This window comes from Panthera pardus, unplaced genomic scaffold, assembly GCF_024362965.1.
Source record: "Panthera pardus isolate Hobbes unplaced genomic scaffold, ASM2436296v1 HiC_scaffold_16, whole genome shotgun sequence".
NCBI lineage: Eukaryota > Metazoa > Chordata > Mammalia > Carnivora > Felidae > Panthera > Panthera pardus.
This window is the reverse complement of record NW_026526721.1, coordinates 30,771,137-30,787,116: the sequence shown is the minus strand read 5'-3', so window position 1 is coordinate 30,787,116 and position 15,980 is coordinate 30,771,137. Positions and strand designations below refer to the sequence as shown.

Here is a 15,980-nt window from a genome sequence, read left to right as displayed (position 1 = left end):
GGTCCTTTTTATTTAGAGAGTATAAGATCAACACTATTGACTGCTTTAAGTGCTCAACTAATTTTCAGACCATCTGAGGCAGCGAGGCAGCGGTGAGCATTTTTGTTCAGCACAGGATATTCGCTTATAAAGCACCAAAATCTCAAGTGTACCTTTGCCCTCATATTCCATAAAACACTTCCCAATGAAAACAAAGTAACAGGAAAGATAAGGAAACCTAAAAGCTTTTAGAACAAGTTATGTTTGACTTTTAAAATCTTCCTTGCCTTAAAAAATGACAAAAGAAATCACAAAGATGGCTGCCAGATACAGACCTCCCCCACCCACCCAAACTAATAAAGAACAGATGTTTCTTTCCCAACTAGGCCTCATTCTGTCCTATAATGGTAAGTCCAAGAGAGTAAAATTAATGCTAAGGACTCACTCACAGCATCTCAGTGCTCGCTGCACGTTAGATTCACTTGTGGAGTTTTAAAAACACTCATAATTGGTTTTCACCCAGAACAATTAAATCCCAATCTCCAGAGTACAATTTAAGAGTTCCCTAGATTGTTCTAATGCGCAGATTGGCTAGGTTCACTCTTGTGGTGTTTAGTAGAACTACCTGAAGACAAACTCTGTGTGTTTACAGGGGATAGTGCTGGGAAGAGGGAACAAATTTACCTTTGGCTCAAACATCAAACTAGGCTCTTTACATATATCATCTTAAATATTCCTTAGATAAAACTCCATGATAAATAGTTGTATTCCTACATTTAAATGTATGAGAATTAAATTGAACATATGGGAGATAAATACTGCTCTGTAAAGCTACTGAACTCCTCTTTATTGAACAAGGACATGTCCCAGGAATATTGTGCTTCCTGAAACCAACAGTGTTTGCTGTGCAAAGACTGAATGCTATACATAAATAAAAGGATTGGAATAGATCAACAAATGGGCCATGGGCCAAATTCAGCCACTGCCTGTTTTATCAATAAAGTTTTATTGGAAGTCAGTCACACCCATTCATTTATTTTTTTCTGTAGCGACATTCAGACTACAATGGCAGTGAATAGTTGTGACACAGACTGTATGGCCAGCTAAAGTCAAAAATATTTACTATCCGGACTTTTATAGAAAAGTTTGCTGACCCATCCATTCGCTGATCTGTAGCTAGCTTTTAGGCCTGAAATTCATGAAACTAAAAAAAGTTACTAAGTTACAAATCATTTCATGGTCTTTTTCAAAAGTGAAATACCACTGAAGTTACCTTAATTTGATATCAGAAATGTTCCAAATTTAATATCAGAAATGCATGCCAAGTGCCCATGCTATCTATGTTTTTTTTTTTTTTTTCCTAATCTCAAAAGGGAATGTTCACTAAAAGTATTGATGGAAAACTCCAGAATGGTAGCAAAATCAACATTGGAAAGTGGTATGGCATACATTTCTTGGGGCTTGGTAATATAGAAATAACTCCAGATTGTTAAAAAGAAAAAAAAAGAGGGTGTTTTATTTAAACAAGACCATATTGCTAGATTTTCTGCCTTGTTACGTAATGAGGCAATGCCTAATCTACCATAGCTACTTTAATGTAGGTTAATGACTTGCACAGAGCACACCTCTTCAGTGAGGAGACAAGAGACAAGGAAACAAACCTACCGTCTGTCATTCCTTCCCTTCGATGAGGCAATGCTGGTTGTTGGTCCATTCTCCCTCCCTTGTGTTTTTTAGTGGGCCGAGGCCTCTGACTCTGACTCAGGGCTGCGCTGGTATTACTGTCAGTAGAAAATGGGCTGGTTGGTCGAGGTCTTTGAGAGGAGGTAAAAGCTTTGCCTAAAAAGAAAACAAAGGGAATGTGGTACAGAGGATGTTACAAGGCAGTGATTGTGCGTGTCTTGTATTTCTGCTCTTACTTAGACTAACCTATAAACTTGCCTAGAGATGCCATTTGAAGATACCAAATACTGGTGCATCTCCATAAAAAAATGCCCTGTTGCATTCATTTTATCCAATTTTTAGTAACCAACACACTACCCGCTGAAAAAAATTTAATAAATGAATAAAAAAACAAATCCACCAACCAAAAGTTTGAGATTACTTGGTTTATTATTTAACCTTGATGATCTCAGTGATATTTTCATGGATATATGCAAATTAATGCTGCTTTTACTTCTTAAAATTAAGGAAGTTATTTCTGAAATGAATTATGTACTGTCTTATTTGCTTCATCAAATTTTATCCTTGGAATCTTATAAACTCACTTTCAGCACAGGAGAAATGTGTTGAAGTAAATGCATTTGAAAATTTACATGAAAGGTCTGCTCAAAGACATATATTAAACTGACCTTATCACCCATATAAATACACGATGAATTTTACTTCTTTTACAGAAACCCAATTGTATTAGTGTATAATATAGGATAGATAGCAGGTTAAAACCACCTTGCATATCCAAAGTGCAATAGGTATTTTCTGATGAATATTATTGTATCTGAGCAGACTCCAAATTCTCATTGCAAAATGAAATTGTGTTATGTCCTTTTTTTGAGCTTTAGTACATACCCAGGGAAATTTATTTTGTGAAAAGGGTAGCTAATAAATTTTCAACATCTTATGATTTCAATATAGTGTTTATTATGGTGAGAGAGGGTCGGTTTATGTGCATGTATTTATTCTCTTGTGCATGTTTTCATTTCACACAAAATTATTGTATGTAGTTACATTTTCTTAAGTCAATGTGACATGATATTGCTTAATGCTTTATTAGATATTAGCATACATGCAAGAAATGCACTTATGCCTTCTAATTTATTAGTTTCCTTGCACTGTCTCACTGCTGTGCTTACAACTATCCACAAAAAAACACTCAGGCAACATAAAGTTTCTGACTTATGCCTTATAAAGCAAGAAAATTCAAATAACCATTATATTACAACATACTTTAGTTCGGATGCTATATGAAAAATAAACCTCTGCAATGCTTGGAGAAAATTTTTTATACCATTTGACGATTCCTAATACATACTCAAAAGAAATACTGATGTTATAATTCAAAGAAAATGTCCAAGACTGATTTTTATAACCTGAGAGTTTAGTGAAGGGTCAAAATCGTTTTTCTTCACTTTACTATTTGAATACTATTAAGATTTCAAAAATGCATTTAAAGTTTCATTAGTTTGTTTTGTAAGGTAGTTCAATTTAATTCATATAGTAGAACCTTCTTATATGTGCATTTAAGAATTACAGTCATATAAAAGCATGGATCATGCCAAAGTTATTTTTTTTTTCAGTAAAACAAACACTTACAAATTACTGATCTATTATTAGAATGACTCTCATATTCATTTTGGGGAAAATAATCAGATATATGAAAAATTATACAATTGGTACTCGATTATTCTCAGAAACCCAAAGTAGATTATGCTACAGAGCAATACGCATGCAGTCATCATTTTATTCAAGTTGCAAATGCAGTTGGTGTATCTTTAATTAGCATCCTTTAAAACAAATAATACATTATTGGGTTAAAATTTTAACAGCCAAACAATTAATAAGACCATCAGCCATTTGAACTGTTAGACTGACAGCCTTAGACCCAGTCACCCCATGCTGAGGAAGCCTTCCCAGAAAACGCATTTGCAGAAAGAAATGGGGCAAAGGAAAGTAATGGAGATAAAAGCTGAATAATTTTAATCACTGGGCACATTATTGATTGTGTGAGAATTTTGCAAAGTGTGAGTTATTGAAAATTTAATGGCAATCTCAGTTGCAGCTTGGCTGTAATATAGAAAGGAAGCATATTCCAATTAATCAGCAGAGCCATGAAGGGAAAGGGAAATAAAGGATAGAAGGTGGTGAGTAGGAGCCTATTCTCGGCTCTGCAAAAGTAGCATCAGAAGAGAGTTCTGGTAATTGAGGATCCCAACCGTGGTCATGCATATTAAAGAAAGCCCTGCCGTCAGACTCACTGAAGAGAAAGAACAGGAGAAATATAGCTCGGTGTCTAAAGGACGAGAATCTCTCATGCAAAGAGTGTTGACTCGGAGTCTACCAACCTGTTCTTGTAAGGCTGGTTCCATCCAGCCTAAAACCAGCTTTATCTGCTGCTGCCACCAGTGCTTGTGCAAAGCTGCCGCTGGCAAAGATGGAGCCATCTGAGGAGCTACCTACACTAGATCTATGACTAGAAAAGTTACGATCCTCATCAGATGCAGAGCCCCATCCATTTACCATTGAACCTAAAAACAAATGTAGTTGTCTAGTGAGTGGGATATAGTGGATAGCCCATCTGCTTGCACACACTCTGCTAAGGAACAAATAAGCTGCCTCAATTCCTCACCCCTCCTTGAGGCAAGTCTGGTTTCATCGCCACTTCTCTAGACACATGCAAGCATCATCCATGTTTTACACATTCCCAGGGCGGAAGAATGAGTGTTATTTAAAACCTGTGTCTGTTTGCAACACGTGAACAAAACATGTTTCACAGGGTTCCACTCTTACATTGATTGAATCATTACATAATCATTTTCCAAAAGAGAATTACTATGTATATCTTGTGTCCTACAATTCAGGGAGGAACGCTTTTGTGGAAGTAAATTATAGTGCGTAAACTTATCAAAGACTCAGATGAAGAAACAGTGTGAATATATCGTGAATTTAGTGTTGGCTTTAATGATAATTTCCATTAAATATACGCTTGTATACTGGGGAAGTGCTAGAATTATTCCAAGGATTTGAAATACAAATTTAAATAATCAGGAAATATAACAACAAACATTATAAACCAAAAAAAATGTATAAATGATAATCAGAGCAAATAGACTTAGAACAAAAGGAAAAAATGTATCTTTGAAAATTTCTATGAATTTCAAAGCTCAGGATACTTTGTTGGTATTTTAATTGTTTTAAGAATTCTAGTTTTCTCTTTGTTGGTAGTCTTTGTCTTAGAAAATTAACCATTATGAAGAATACAATTGGCATTATTATGGATTTTTCTGCAAAATACAACATGGTGATAGAGGAAAAGAATCACCCTTTGATGTGCAAAATATGAACATACTGAGAAATAACTTTCATTCTTAATTTTTTGGCAAGTTATTTACAATTTTATATTTTTTCCTCGACCAAGTAATACTGAAACAGTAATCTATTACATAATATAATTAACATTACAATATTTATTTAAGTTGTATACCATTACTTCATGACACAGTAAAGTGCCAAGTGTGGCTTAGCCTAAGTTTTATAAAGAGAGAGCAAAAAGAAGTATTTATAAGAAGTTAATTTTAGCTTTTCTAAATAAACCAATCACATATTCACATAAAGAGATTAAATTCAAGTGCCAGCGATTCCCTCCCTGGCCCCCGCTTTTTCTCCAATGTTTAAGAGACAACAGTATAGTTAGGAGTGTTGCTGTGATGAAGTATTTGTATGTGTAGTCTGGGTCCCGGGATACAGTAACACGGGTTCATGCACTTGCAAGAGAGAGAGAAAATAGAAACCAAAGGGGTTAGAAGAATCTCAGAAGCTAAAAGGGTGTTAAGTGTAGCAGAGAAAGATAAGAGCTTTGATTCTATTTGCCAAAAGCACAGGGATACACTTCTTATTTTCCAAACAAATTCCCCTGACACAGGCCACTGCAAGGAAGCGCAGATAACACCAGCAACCGAGCCTCCTCTGAGAGAACCATTTCTGAGTTAATAATCGCAAGTCAAGGACCAACAGCCCAAAACGAAGGAAGAAATGATGTCATGGGCTTTGCAGTATAATGCTACGGTAGATAAGAAAAAAGAAAATCAAAGTGATTCAGTCCATGATCACCAGAGAATATGAAACCCTAGAACTGAGGATAGTTTTGAAATACATGAAAGCTCATTCCTGTCCCTGCTATGTACTGTTTTCTGTATTTCTAAAGGTCTGCTGAACATCTGCAAATAAATCTGTGCTATCTGAAACTCACTCTCCAAACAAGCATCTCCTTTCCTACATCTCCAATTTCATTCCTAAGCTCCTCCTGATTTCCTTCTGGTCCCTTTTATCTTCAGCGTCATCTGAACTACTTTTCTCATCTATCACATAACTTGGTTCCTTCACTCAAAACCTTACCTAGTTTGCCAGCGCCACATTCAGCTAACGAGTTAAGCATCTGAGATCCTTCAATATGTAGTCCAGCCTCCCTTTCCAGCCCCAGACCCTCTTAATAGCCTGTGTACTCCCACTGCCTGCCCTACGTAGCCTTACCTCTCATTCCTTAACACATCTCTGGATTGTCACTAACTCTATGGACCACTGTCAAACTTTAAAGTCCAAATCAATATCCCTTCTATCACCTTGATTCCACCTCACCTCGAACTCTGTCTTAGGAAGAATCAATTTCTCTGCTTCCTGTGTTTTTCAAACACTATGCATACAGTAGCGTATCAGGTCTCTACAAACTATAGTTTGTTTCATATAAAGGTTTCTTCTTAGACAGTGGAACTCTAGAAATTAGGGACTCTTACTTATTTTCATATTTTTTCTATAGGTGCTTTTCTATAGGTGTTTTGTTTTCTATAGGTGCTTTCTATAGGTGTTTCAACAAACATTAGGCATACTGGATTAAATGTCTTCAACATTCTCATTACTCAGCATAATTTCTATGTGATTCTATCCCTTGTGGCATTTCCCAGCAATGAACTTATGATACTTATAGAAAAAATGTACTCAAAAGAACTTCTAAAAAAATATAGTAAACAAGGAATATAATGTCAGTCAACTTTTGTTGATAACTTGGAAAACAGGAAAAGAAGGGAGTTATTACCCAAAAGGGAAAATTTTAAAAATGATTAATATACATATCTTGGCTATGCTTTGATACACTTGAATATAGATATTTGTCAATATCTTGATCAAAGTAAGATAATAATGTTATATTAAGTGGCAATTTACTTTTTTTTTCTCCTGAACTATCTATCCACATTCAACCATCTATCTTAATGTATTTAGTCCATTTTTGAAATAACTGAGTCTTTTTGTTTTTTCTCATTAATGTTGGCTTGCTGTGTGGTTCCAGCTTGAGGATTTGACATTTTGACAAATAGTCTCTGAACCTGAAAATGTAGGAAAAATCCTATACCACAGCAGTGCCACTACAGAAATGCCACTTAGGGACATCTCTTAACAGAGTTAGCTTGACTTTTTCAAAAACTCTCTGTTCATCTCCTGTGATAGTGAGTCCTTCATATAAGGATTTCAATGTACAAGTTTGCCAGTCCCTAAACATACCAACTACTTTCCTGCCTTTGTGTCTTTGCTCTGAGTTTATCTCGATTGTTAATGCAACTTTCCATTCCCTCAGAAATCCCAGTTATTCATGAAGTTTTCTTTGGTGCTTTCTTTTTTCTTTCTCTGGGAAAAGAGAGTAGCATGGAAGACATGGCTTCAAGTAGGTTTTGGTCAATATAGAAAGAACACCACTTCTGTTTTCTTTACTACTCTATGTAAGAGCTAAGAAATTAGATAGATGACTTCAGAGTTGAAGACACATGTGTCATATAGATTTGGCCATGGTGGACCACAGGAATCCTCATCACTAAAGAGAGGCAAGTGCCCTCAGGTTCCTATAGTTGAGTTCACCTTCAAATGGAGAGCAAGAAGGAAACACATCAAAAGAAGGCAATAAATTTTCTTTTTTCTTTGTCCCTTGGACTTTACCTTTGATAGCCCCTCTTCTGTAGTTAAATGTGATATATGGAATGGGTGCGTTTGTGCAGATCATTTTTATAGAAAATTGACAATACATCATGAATTAAAAACGTATAACATATATTAAATTTCATCCATGTTGTAAAATTGTTTTTTAAATATATTTTTTCATGTTATTTATTTTAGAGAGAGAGCATGAATGGGGAAGAAGGGCAGAGGGAGATAGAGAATCCCAATCAGGTTCCATGCTCATGACCTGAGCCAAAATCAAGAGACAGATGCCCAACTGAGTCACCTAGGCACCATATAAAATTGTTAAAGTTTATTTAGCAATCACTGATTTACCCTATCTGTGGCTACCATGCTTGTTCTTTCTTTAGATTTAAGCATCAAGAGTGATCTGAACATGTATGTAAACCATTACAAGAAAGAAGACAATGATAGGAGGAAAAGAAAAACATTGATTCATGAATTAGAAAGTAAGCAAGTTTGGGGATAACTGGTTTACTTTCATAAAGGTAAATATAAAAATTAAAATTAAAATAAGATAAAAAGAGAAAGGAAGGCAAACCATAAGAGACTCTTAAATTTAGGGAACAAACTGAGGGTTGCTGGAGGGTGGGTGGGGGAATGGGCTAAATGGGTGATGGACATTAAGGAAGGTACTTGTTGGGATGAGCACTGGGTGTTATATGTAAGTGATGAATCACTGGGTTCTACTCCTGTAACTAACTTGCATGTAAATAAATAAATTTTAAAAAATTAAAATGAACATGAAGTGAAAGAGTTCAGGTAGAGATTCTTTACAAATTATACACAATCCATCCAATTTGACATGTTATAGCCCCAAACATAATCAATACATATTTAAACATTTAATGAAAAATGAATTTATGCCACATAGCCAAATTTATTTGTGTTTACATTTTCAATCTTCTGAAATTTCTCAGGCTTAAAGTTGCTGAAAGGCCAAAAAAATCTCAAATTTATTCAAGCTATTAAAGAAGAACTGCATATAGGACATTAAGTTGTTGCTCAAATGTTACTGAGCAGTAAAATACCATGATAAAGTGGCATCTTTCTGTGTCTCTATTACATCTTCAGCACTAAAATTAATTTATGATCAGTCATCAATTCATTTACATGTCGTTTTATGCTAAATCCTTCCTTGCTGATAAATGCTTATCCTTAGATCCATTAAGCTAGAGTAAAGTCTGTGCTTTATAATATGACCCTGCTAATTGTTGCATTACCATTTTTATGAGATACAAAAACTGGCTGTCCCCCATTTTTTCAGCCAATATTTAATCAAGGAACTCTTCCTATTAAGTGCAATCAGTCTAACTATGTGTTAAGTAAAATCTTCAGCTATACTTGTCTTTGGATAAATCAATCCAAATATTGACCTCTGCTTAAATGGAGAAAAACATGTCTAATATTTAGAAATTTTTCTCTCCCTCAAACATATTGAATATGCAACAATTCCACCTGCATTCCTCAGAGAGAGAAAGAATGTGTAATATACATGAAAGCAAAATAAGCGATTAAAAAATGTCTTCCTTGGGACATAGGACACCTGTTAGCTTGCTCCACTCAGGTGAATAAATGATGTTCCCCTTTTATCTGTTAAATCTGAAGTAAATATTTAATTTCTTTTTAAATACATCACAGTCTAAGATAATGATTTCATTATTTTTGGCATCATCTCTGAAATTCTCCTAGTACTACAATATTTTCCTTAAGTTTTTGCAACAAAAACAAGGCATCAGGTCACACTTTTAAGTGGCCAATTCTCTAAAAGCTGTGTGGTCGAGTAAGGTGGTGAGGCTGCCAGGTTTTACTGTGTTCAAAATGATCTGGTTTGGGAGTTCCAGTAAAACCTCCAAAGACATAAAATACAGAAAATATAGAGCCGCGATTTCCTTTCAGCCATGGTATTTATGTGGGGTCCAGCAGTTAAGGAAACTTTTATTCATTTCACTTCATGGCTTTCCCTCTTGGTTGTACTTTTGGTGATCAGTGAAGCAGTTAGAATCTTGGCTTCATGCTCAGGACATTTTCCTTCTGTCCTCTCTCACACTGCCTTCTGTTTCTTTTTTCCTGTGGTGGACTCATTAAATGCAGGAAACACTTACCCTTGACTCCCATCATGGAAGATACAGAAAGAAGTATTAACTCCTCTCCCTACCCTGTTGCCCAAAAATGGTGGATTTGGCATTTAGGAAGACATATAGCAAGCATATTCCTAAAGACTGAAATAATTCTATACGTTTACTTTCTAGCCCAAATCAGTGTGATGTGCTATAATCAAGATAGCTTTAGACTTTATTACTACCAAAGAGATTTAAATTATGCTATAAATAAATTAAAAATGAGATTCCCCACAAAAAGTGCTGATACAGATGATTCTTGTTAGCGAGAGTCACCATAACTGAATATAGAACTAAATGTAAGATAATAAGTAATAAAGGTTACAGCTAAAAATTAATATTTTTTACTCTTGATTAAGTGTATGGGGGAAGGATTAATGTTTCCAGAGATAAAATTATATGTTGTATTTGTATGAATATATATTCATATATGTACACACATACACGCATGCATGCAGAAAGGAAGAGAGACACAGAAAGACAGAGATAGAGATCTGTATGTTAGGTAATAGACCGAGAGATCATTTTCCTTTTAAATATGTTAAATTCAGAGATGAAAAAAAAAGTTGGTCATATCCAGAGCAAGGATCATGGTCATTTATCTTGAAAGTAAGATACTTATTTTGAAAATTCTTTTGCCACCTATCAGGTGGGTATAACCTTAAAAGATGTTAAACCCCTCTGTGACCCAATTTTCGTATCTGTAAAATATGAACTAAAATAGGTTTGTGATAGGTAAGGGATTTAATATATGTTAAAACTTTAGGACAGGGATCAGCAAACTTTTCTATAAAGTGCCAGATACCAAATATTTGAATCTTTGCCGTCTCTTTTCGTTTGTTTCATGTTCTCTTACAATTGTTTAAATATGTAGGCAACATTCTTAGCTCATGGAGTCACAACAAAAAATCAGGTCACTGCTTGAAGAGTGCCTTGCACTTACTAAGGGCTATATATGCACAAGACAGTATTCTTCTTGTTGATGGCATTATTATTATTATCATTATCATTATTATTATTATCATATTTAAATTCCTAGCCAACAGTTTGGAAGGAAGAGACATTTGGTAAATGTTTGTTGTAGGAATAAATAAATAATATAGTAGACTTGCAAATACATTTTCCACATTACTGTTTTAGAAACTGAATGTTTATTTCTCCCTAAAATTCATGTGTTAAAAGCCCTAACCCCTAATGTTATAGTATTTGGAGGTGGGGTCTTTGGGAGGTAATTAGGTTTAGATGAAGTCGTGAAGGTGGGTTCATCAGACAGAATTAGCAAACTTTTAAAAAGAGACCAGAGAGCTTGCTGTCTCTCTTTGCCTTTTGAGAACACGCGTGGAGATACCTGGTTGTAAGCCAGGAGGAGAAATTCACCAGGAACCAAATCTCCTGGCACCTTGATCTTGGACTTCCCAGCCTCCAGAACTGTGAGAAATAAATGTTTGTTAAGTCACCCAGTCAATGGCATTTTGTTAGAGCAGCCTAACAAGACTAAGACATTGAGATTATGGAATAGGAAACTGCTGATATTTTCCTTTCTTCTTGCTTTTCCATTCATGGACCATTATTTCAAAATTTAAGATGTCTATCACAAATTACTTAGTTGTTTTGAAAATATCTGGAATTTATATAATTATTTCTTTATAAAGATGGGCTCTGCACTTATTCCTCAATGTGATTAAGTGTTGGAATGTTATATATACAAGTAAAATACACACCGGCTTTTTAGCCCATCTCTGTGTTACCAGTGGACTCTCATTCTGGTTGGATTTAGAGTTTCAGGGAATGGAATATAACTTTTTGTCGCATTTAATAAAAATGGTTCTTAGTTTCATGAAAATGAAAATCTCTACCAAAGAATTTAGGTGAAAGTAATGACTGAATTCCTCACATCACGTACGAATTTAGAACCCTGAGTAAATTACAGTAAAATCAGAATCCTCTCTGTGGGCACTTACCATCTTAGAAACATAAAAAGCCAATGGCAACAGTGTCTGTTTTTACTGCCCACCTCAATTAAGGCCATTAAACTAGGTTTAAGGGTCTGAAGAAAACATAAACACATTAAAACAATATTCATCAGCATGTTGATTTCTGTAACATTTGGTCCATACATACATTCACCTTAGGGCCATCCCCATGTATGCTTACATGTGCATATGTGCACACACACACACTTACACACTCACATATGCTTACAATCCTATTTACACCCACACGCACCTACACACACTCACACAGAGCCCTAAATACACTCACACATGCAGTTGTAATCACAAACCCTATCAATATTCTTTCACACACACATCCCACCCTCACTCACACTTCCTACACACACACTTTTTAAAGAAAATATATTTACTTTTGATTTATATTTACTTACATTACACTTATACACTAGAAAACAAAACAAATTACATCTTTGGTCATACCTTCCCCACAAAGTTACTGCAGAGCCAAAAAAAAAAAAAAAAAAAGGAAAAAAGAGGAGAAGAAAAAAAGGAGAAGAAAAAAAAGAAAAGAAAAAAGGAAAAAAGAAAAAAAAGAGTTTCCTTTGGCTACTTCCTGTAAACTACAACTTCTTTCACTGAGAAGATGCATTATTCATAGGGCAAATTCATCATGTAATACACACCTAAACACCCTGAGGTTTTTATATACAGCAGTAATTAAGCAGTGAATCCAAGTAGGAAAACAGACTGTTTTCTTAGCAATAAAAGCTGCATTTGGAATGAACAGTATACTAGCTACAAGGAGAAAGGCAGATTGGTTTTAACCATGTTCACATTAGACAGCCTAACAGGTGAGCATGTAAAAGTGCGAAATGGCAATCTTCTGATTTATAGATATATTTATCATCTTTGACATTATAATATTTAATAAAAGGACTACATAGGCTATAGCTGCCCTTTTTTGTGTGCTATTATTGCAATTCTTACTGCATTCCTAATGGAGAGGAGTTCAGTATCATTAGTGAGATATGCAAAAATATGCAGAATTTTACCCTGAAGGAGATTATGTTGGAAATTCAGGCAAGAGGGCTTAACATAATAGTGCACTAATAAGTTAGCTCTCTGCATTCAAAGACTCAAACTTTTGCTTTGCCACCTTCAGTTGGATCTCGATTTCAAATCGCAGCAGTATATCTGTAGTTCTTAAATCTTAATTAGCCTGGCAAGCAGACAGCCCCCAGGTAAGAAGCAAAACAAAAAAAGTGGGCTCCTGCATCACACATTGTATTATTCAGGAAGGCATAGAGAGGAAACATATAGGTCCTCATCCTTTTCCATCACTGTCCTAAAGAAGTTTCCATCAGTGTTGGCTCAAGTCAGAGTGACAAACCTTTGCAAGCTGGGAGCATACACATGAATTAAATGGGACCACGGTACACGCCTCCTAGGATGAAGATGATATTATCAAGGTAAATAGAGACATGGGTGATTTTTCTGAGAAGACCCAATGCCTGCAAAAGCAAGATCTACATTTGGGGTAGTTGCGCCTTTACAGTCACATAAGAGACATTTATGTATGTGTGTCAAAGAATGGATATCTACTGGAATAGAAAGACTACATTTTTACATTTTCCCAGATTCATTGTGTACACATTAGGATTCAAGTTTTTTCAACAAAATTGGATAAACTTAAATCCTTTCAAATAGGTTGCAGTCCTGGGATCATCTTAGGAGTGTAGCAACTGCAACATTTCACTTAGTGAACAAAGCCAGAGGACGCCAGAGGACTAAACTGCAAAAATAACTGTATTACTTGGGAGAGGAGCAATTACTGAATCCAACGATATGAAATGCGTAAATGTATGGCTTATCTCGCTATACATTTTCTCCACACAATACCTTGTGCAACCTTAGAGAGGCTCATTCTGAAGACTTGCTTATTTTCATCAGTGAACGATTGTACAGAATGAAATATCAAAAAGTGTTTTGAGATTGCGTTCACTTTGTATGTTGCTCCTGATATACAAAATATATCATTTCTAAAAGTCAAGGTTTTTTTTTTTTTTTTTATGTAATAGACTTGGTTCCCCAGTAGAGTGAACTTTTCTTGAAAGCCCTGGATATAATTGAGTTTTCTTTCATGTCTTTAAGGCTTTTTAAAATTCATGAATTTTCTTATCATTTTTGCAGCAAAGCAAAAGTATTTCCAAATCCTTTTTGAATTTTGTGTTTAATATTAACATATTTAAAATGTTATAGAAATAGCTGGAGTGGAATAAATCTTACATAAGAAAGTGCTTGATTTTTGATGCATTTGAGTGTAATAAATAGGTCAGTTATTCCTATTAAATCAGTTACGTTACCTGTCACAGAGCTGTCTAGATTGTCCATACTGGATCCGGGTGTCTGCTCTAGTGCCCTCAGGGGCCTGGGGATTTCTAAAGCTTCTTCCTCATCATCAGCATCATCATCTGGAACATCTGTTTCCAAATCGGAAGTCAAGGCTCCGGACATGTAACCTAATGGTGGAACCGGGGGCTGTGGAGGTTGATTATTGCTTTGAATGTGCCTAGAATTCAAATGGGAGGAAAAAAAGAAGGAATTCATTAACAACCCACAAAATTATAATTACAATTAAACAGCATGTTACAGCGACTAATTTTTTCTTCTTGCTTTCTATTAACTAATTTTGGAGCTTATGATGGTTTCTCAGAAGAGACAATGGGCTATGTATACATGACTAGTCAAAACCATAACCATATAAACTATTACACTCTTCTATTGGTATTCATGGGGTAATATACAGAGAAAAAATATACAGACCTAGTATTTTTGTGTAAATAAATCATCAAAGGAGAATAGGAATGTTTGCACAAATATTTAAAGTTGTTTTTGTTTTTGTTTTTGTACCATAAGAGTATAATAATTTTGTTTCCAGCTTAGTGTGGAAGTTGCATTCAGCCTGTGTGGAGGCCATATGAAGAAAAGATGTCACATGAAGAGTTAAATCCAATAACCCTTCTCCCAACCATGAGCACACTGCCTGACCTACAAGGCTTTCTTCCTGCAGGCTCCCCCATGAATCAGGCCACTGGTTGTTTCCACTTTAACACAGTTTAAAGTAGGAATGACTACTTTGTGTTCAGGTTACTTATTTGTGCCTCTGTTTTACTACTGAAGTCTAAAACACTTAAAATACATAAAAGGTTCATCTCAGCATTTTCTGTGTTTAGAATATCAGGTGTGCTAAACATACCCTTTGCAATGCATGTGTATCTTTAATCTCAGCCTTGTGAAGTAGACAGAATTCATATTTTCAGCTCTTAGAACCTACCCAAGGGATGTTCAAACTTAAGTGACTTGTTTCAAATGGTATGGTTAGCAATATGTAGAGTTGGACCCTAGGTTCAGTTGATTCGCTTTGTGACTACTTAAGAATTTCTTCTAGGTGCACCTGGGTGGCTCAGTTGGTTAAGCTTCCGACTTCAGCTCAGGACACGATCTCATGGTTCGTGAGTTCGAGCCCCGCATTGGGTTCTGTGCTGACAGCTTGGAGTCTGGAGCTTGCTTCGGATTCTGTGTCTCCCTCTCTCTCTCTCTACCCCTCCCCTGCTTGTGCTCTGTTTCTCAAAAATAAACACTAAGAAAAAAATATTTTCTTCTGAATTATAAAATGTCATTATATATATGTATAACAAATAAAAATGGCATATATATAACATATATATATAACAAATAAAAATGACATATATATGTATCACATATATATGTAACAAAGAATGACATATATACATATGACATACGTATATATGTCATTCTTATTTGTTACTTGTTAGTTGTTATTTGTTCCTGTCATTAGGGAGTGAATATACCACATATCTTAATACAGTAAATCTTTTTTTTTTTTTGCCTTAATACAAAGTATTTAAAAGACGTTGGCTATTTAAGGCAGATGTATAAGTGTTATGCATTTTCACCCAAAGATTTTGAATTAGAAATACAAGGTTATTTTTAATACCTGAATTTTGGGGGCAATTATTTCATTCGTCCAGAATTTATTTAACATCCCTCTCCCAAATGCATTCTTGAACTGGCAACCAACTCCAATGTTAGAAACATTATAAATTTTTCAATGGAAAAAAACCCTTAAGATATTAGTTCCAGAAGCCACCTCAATATCATCAAGTCCACATCTTTAACTTAATGG

General features: G+C 35.2%; 1 protein-coding gene across 18 annotated transcripts in view; it reads right to left on the bottom strand.

Annotated features, from left to right (window-relative positions):
- Positions 1–15,980, bottom strand: part of ROBO2 (roundabout guidance receptor 2) — a 597,843-nt gene that overhangs the window by 11,283 nt on the left and 570,580 nt on the right. For 9 of the 18 annotated variants that reach the window (XM_053903196.1, XM_053903192.1, XM_053903191.1 and 6 more), the window contains 3 exons: positions 14,137–14,342; positions 4,041–4,223; positions 1,645–1,818 (listed from right to left, as the gene is read on the bottom strand). In XM_053903196.1, the coding sequence (XP_053759171.1) occupies positions 1,645–1,818; positions 4,041–4,223; positions 14,137–14,342 (563 nt within the window). The remainder of the gene's footprint in view (positions 1–1,644; positions 1,819–4,040; positions 4,224–14,136; positions 14,343–15,980) is intronic. The other 9 variants (XM_053903198.1, XM_053903199.1, XM_053903204.1 and 6 more) reach the window with 1 other exon arrangement.